We start from the raw sequence: 5,368 nt of genomic DNA on the forward strand, positions 1-5,368 counted from the left end.
CTGACACTGAGTTCTTTCTTCCAGGAGCCTGTGTTTACAAAAGTTTCAATCCACACTGAGAAAGAATGGGAGAGAGAGGGCTGAGGGACGAGGGGAGATGGAGGAAGAGGGAGTAGATGGGAAAACGTGTGCGGTTCAGAGCAGACCACTCATTTAAAAATTCTGGCATTTAAAGGAAAGCGAGAGCTAGGAAGACAACTTGAGGGGACGGAAAAGTCTTACAACACTGCCCCCACCCCTACCATCAAGTAGGGAACACTGGGATGCTACCAGGCAAGAGAAAAGGCATTGGTGTAGAGGAAGGGCAGAACTTGTCTGGCGGAGGTGGGATTATTGTTGAAGTAAATAGAAAACTTAGTCCCCATTTCCGAAGAGCCTGGAGAAACCTGTTTAACAAACACGGCAAAACGGTAAAATGGTGACAAAGCGTCCGGGTGAGTGGTTCTGACAGTGGGGATTGGAAAATGTGAGAGCCAGAAAAGGGATCGAGTGGGAGAGGTGACATCAGCAAAGGAAGGCTTCCTGGAGGAGGTGGCCGGTGACCAAAGTCTTGAAGGACCGGCGGAGAGGAGAGATCCAGGCATTCCCAGCGCGGAGCGTACTGGGCGCAGCTTTCCTCCGCCGAAAGGCTTCAGTGCCCTCCCCGGCTCCCCTTTTTCTCCCCGCGCCACCCTTCGCCAGCAAGCCCGGCTCGGGTTCCCAGCACTGACGTCAGCGGGCGATGACCTCAGCGCCGAGGAGGCGGCGGGGGCGGGGGCGGGGCGGGGGACTAGCGGCTAGGCCCGGCCCGGCCCGGAGCGCGCGGGGCGGGGCAGGCATCCGGCCCCGCCCCCATCCGCCGGCGGTAGCCAATGGGTGCCGCCGCGGGCTCCCCCGCCTCTCGGAACCGTATGAAAGGCGCGTCCCGGGCGAAGTCCGGGCAGAGCCCGAGCAGCGGCCCGGCGAGCGGAGGACCTCTGGTAGGCAGCACGTCCCATCGGCGACCTCTCACTGCTCCCCGCCGCTGCTACCTCCGTCCGAACCGCGCACGACATGAGCCAGGCCCGCTGGACCGGGAAGAGAACAGACATGCTCCCGGAGATCGCCGCCGCCGTGGGCTTCCTCTCCAGCCTCCTGAGGACCCGGGGCTGCGTGAGCGAGCAGAGACTAAAGGTTTTCAGCGGGGCTCTCCAGGAGGCACTAACAGGTGAGCCCCGCCGAGGATCCTGGCTTCCGTCGAGCCCCGCCACTGGGGTTCGGCCCCGCCTTCCTGCCTAGTCCGTCTTTCCTCTCCTCTTAGGGCAGGGCTCCCCTCGCGAGCAGCACCGGCCCGCATCGCCGCGTTCACCTGGGTCGTGTCTCTCCTGCGCGGCCCATCTCGATGGATGATGGCTCTGGTGGGGCGCGTTCCTCCACACAGACCCTTGTCCTGGAGTGCGAGCCCAGGCCCCGGCTTCTGTCCCGGGAGAGGAGGCACCTGCGGGCCTGAGTGCAAGCTCATTCCCCTTACTGAGACTTTCCAGGGGCGCTGGGGGCGAGCCAGCCCAGCCAGCCATGGGCTAGTTATGGGGGAAGAAGGCACAGCTGAGCCTTCTCAACAACTTGGATCCTCATCGCGGTTCTTCAGGCGGCGCAGGGCTGCGTGTTCCCCGGGCGGGTTGTTGACTCGTTCGAAGTTGGAATCCCGGCCCCATTTGTATGCTTTGGCTCCCCTTAGCCATCTGCCACCCATTATGGTACTGAGAAAGCCTTGTAGGTAGTAACTGCGCTCTGCGGGCGTGTGTGCTGGGGCGGGGGCGTGCTGGGGCGGGGGCGGCCTGACAGGCGAGGTTGACGAGAGATAAGCAGCGGCTGCCTGGGGAGAGACCTATCTCCCAGCTGTTTCTAGCCGGTTGGCCGAGAGTCTCCAGCAGCGATAGCCATCTTCAAACGTGCCCACACAGATCCTACCTCCCGAGGAGCAACATCCATTTCATCAAAAACAACCGGGTTTTCACTCCTCTCAGCGCTGCCAGAAGGTCTCTGGCTTTTGTAGGAGGCAGAGGGGGTCTCTGGGGCCCAGGGTGGGAGACACAGTGACTTGCTGTGGGTCTGACAATGAGGGCTGCCTTGCTGGCCTTGCAGCTTCAGCTCATAGGTCTCCAGAGGCCCTGCCTGGACATGTCCTCCCCAGGCACACCCCTCCTTCTTAAACAGAGAGTGTGCCAAAAGCAATACACTAGCTACTTGGGATGGCCCCGGAGCTGTGGGACTCCCTTCCCATACACCCTCACATCCTTTTCCTAGAAGTGAGGGGGAAATCTCGTAACGTTCTCTGCTTCAGTGGCCAGAGGATTTCAGGAGGGTCCTGGAACTCCTGAGAAACCACATTGCTCACTTACAATCTCTGGGTTCCTTCCTCTACTCCTGTCTCTTCATCCCCATCCCCCCTTGCTGTAGCCTTCACAGCCCGGCTGCTCTAACCAGGGCATCTCCCTCTTGTTCCGTCCCCACAGAGCACTACAAACACCACTGGTTTCCTGAAAAGCCGTCCAAGGGCTCCGGCTACCGTTGCATCCGCATCAACCACAAGATGGACCCCATCATCAGCAAGGTGGCCGGCCGGATCGGACTCAGCCAGCCCCAGCTGCACCAGCTGCTACCCAGCGAGCTGACCCTGTGGGTGGACCCCTACGAGGTGTCCTACCGAATCGGGGAGGATGGCTCCATCTGTGTCCTGTACGAGGAGGCCCCGGTGGCTGCCTCCTACGGACTCCTCACCTGCAAGAACCAAATGATGCTGGGCCGGAGCAGCCCCTCGAAGAACTACGTGATGGCGGTCTCCAGTTAGGGTCCCCCGCCGCCCCCGCCAGGCACGCTACTGTACTCCTTCTGCCGTGACAACAGGCCACCGCATACCTCAACCTGGGGAACTATTTTAAATGAAGAGCTATTTATATATATATATAAATATATATTATTTTTTTTAAGAAAAGGGGAGAAAAAAAACCAAAAGATTTTTTTTAAAGAAAAATCCTTAAAGGGAGCTGCTCAGAAGTGGCCTCCCCAGGTGCCTTTGGAGAGAACTGTTGTGTGCGCTTGAGTCTGGGACCCAGTGCCTGCCTACGGGAGGGGGCGAGTCATGAGGGGCCGGGCCTGGCAGGGGTGAGGTGGGAGAAGCTTGGCTGGCCCCCCAGGAAGATGTGAGAAGGGAGCAAGCAAGGTTAGCAACTGTGAATGAGAGTGGCCAGGATCTGGCGTGCAGCGGGGAGAAGAGAGGCTGAGTTCAGACCTCTCGCTCTTCAGAGCAGGATACCTGCCTGCACCCCTGGGCCCTCTCCTCCTCAGGGGCATTCAAGCCTGGACTTCAATTATGCTATGTTGCCTAATCTCCTCTTCTATTTTTCTGGGGAGATCTAGGGCAGAAAGTGAAAAGTCCTCTCCCAGTTGCTTCTATCCTAAGCAGCTTTTCTCAAAATCATGACTTGTTTCTGATTCTACACTCAGGGGCCTGTAGATGTTGCTTCCCAGGCAGGAAACAAAAAGCTTTTTGTTTTGTGGGGGTCGTGGGGGGTAAGGCAGGAGTTAGAGGTTATTGGGGTTGGGACGGAAGGGTACCTTGCACAAAACCTTGGCTTTGCTATGTGCTGCTCTCTGTGGGGGTGAATTACTTGGGGGTGGTTTGCAATGGAATTTTGGGACCCAAAGAGTATCCACTTGGGGATATTTGTTTTTGGCCAAACCCTTCTTTTTGGAACCACAGAAACTCCTGATGCTGCCGTCACTACCCCTTCGAAAGGTGACTCAAAAGCTACGGGGAACTCCGGGTTCTTTATTACTGCCTTCTTTTGCAAAGCACAACACTCCTCCCTGACTCTCCTGCTCTTGTCCCCTTCTGGTTGGGTCATGGAGCCGCCCAACTTCCAGAACAAGAGCTCTCACTCACTGTGCAATATGGCCTCCTGGTTCCCAGGAGAGTCTGAAGGGGAACTGCTTCCCGGAACCCCCTGGTGCCCTGGAGGACTTAGGGAACTCTCCCTCCTCCCTCCATGCTTGGGACTCTGGCTGGCTGGTCAGCCTCGCAGGTGTTCCCTGGCTGAATGGGAGAATGCCCCAAGTCCTGCAACTACTTGGTATTCTTGTAGGGCTGACACTAAAAGCCACAACCCTGGGCATTGCTTTTTTTTGTTGTTTTTTGGGGGGTTTTTTTTTTGTTTGTTTTTTGTTGTTGTTGTTGTTTTTCTCCCCCTTCTGTGGTGCTCAGAGCACCTGTGGGGAAGTTGCTGTCTCAGTACAATCCAAGTTTGTCTCTAGACTTGTGCAATATTTACTGTTCTGGGTTGGAGCCCATGGAAGTCCATACTGGGAAGAAACCCTTCCTTCGGTTTTTCAGTGACGTTAGCGAGGAGTCCCTCAGAAGGCCTTGAGTTTTCTAACCCGAGTCACTTTAGAAGGGTGTATAGCTACAGCATCTGGTCGACCTGGCTCCCCTCCTACAACAGCCTACCTGGCTGTTGTCCCTTGGTGAGGAACTTTTCTCCCTAACCATCCCCTACCCCAGGGGTCCCTGCTCCACAGCCAGTCCCCTTCCCTGGATTCCTGAACTAGTCAGTTCTGACACAAAGGTGCTATTTACCAAACACTCTCTTTCCCCCCCCCCCGCCCCATTCCTGCCAGTTCTGCCCCCTTTTCAACTCTAGACTCCAAGCTGCCTTCCCAGACCCTGCTTCCAGCCTTTCTTGCTTTAAAGGTAACTTCAGACCTGCAGACCCAAGAGCTACTTTTCTGGCCTGTGGGTAGAAACGAAGCTGTGAATCCCCACAGACTGTGGTGTTGCCGCTTGTCTACAAACAGGCCCCTGCCTTTTTAAAAGCAGCCTCACGGTCTCGTGCTTCATCTTCTCTCGTTTTTTTTTTGTTTTTTGTTTTTTTTGATGTTCACTTTAAAAACAGCAAAACACCCAGAGCTGGACTGTTGAGCAGGCCTGTCTCCTATGAAGTAAAAATAATAGTCGTACATTTGTAAGCTATATTCTGACAGAAAAGTCAAAGGTTACTAATTGTATAATAGTGTTTTTATATGGAAGAATGTACAGCTTTATGGACAAATGTACGCTTTTTTGTTGTTGTTGTTACTTTAATAAAAATATAGCAGTTGAAGCCGTGTGGTTTAGAGAAGGTCACATTCCCACATCACTGAGCCTTTCCCTTGGATCCAAATCCTTTCTTGGTGTCTCAATGTTTCCCTTCAGCGACCCCCGAAGGCCTATAGCATGTGGCTTGTGTAAAAGAAAAATCTAGTTGTGTGACTCCTTCCTCTGTCCTTTAATGCATGTTCTCACTTCCCTGTGACCCTGCTGGACGGGCCGGGGTTCTAGACTGAGCACTCCGGAGTCTGGCCAGGTCTGCAT

At 55.3% G+C, this 5,368-nt stretch overlaps 1 protein-coding gene across 1 annotated transcript; it reads left to right on the forward strand.

The window, feature by feature from the left end:
• Nucleotides 1-908: 908 nt before the first annotated feature.
• On the forward strand, nt 909-5,117 carry BTG2 (BTG anti-proliferation factor 2). The gene is made up of 2 exons (XM_047705292.1): nt 909-1,186; nt 2,475-5,117. The coding sequence occupies exons 1-2, from the start codon at nt 1,033-1,035 to the stop codon at nt 2,807-2,809; spliced, it is 489 nt and encodes a 162-aa protein (XP_047561248.1). The 5' UTR covers nt 909-1,032; the 3' UTR covers nt 2,810-5,117.
• Nucleotides 5,118-5,368: the final 251 nt, after the last annotated feature.

This window comes from Lutra lutra, chromosome 15 (genome assembly GCF_902655055.1).
Source record: "Lutra lutra chromosome 15, mLutLut1.2, whole genome shotgun sequence".
Classification (NCBI taxonomy): domain Eukaryota; kingdom Metazoa; phylum Chordata; class Mammalia; order Carnivora; family Mustelidae; genus Lutra; species Lutra lutra.

What these genes read in the sequence shown, in the direction of transcription:
- BTG2 (XM_047705292.1), top strand. Translation starts at nt 1,033, where the DNA reads ATGAGCCAGGCCCGCTGGACCGGGAAGAGAACAGACATGCTCCCGGAG. An exon ending in TCTCCAGGAGGCACTAACAG is followed by an intron (nt 1,187 to 2,474) that starts GTGAGCCCCGCC and finishes CCGTCCCCACAG; the next exon opens with AGCACTACAAACACCACTGG.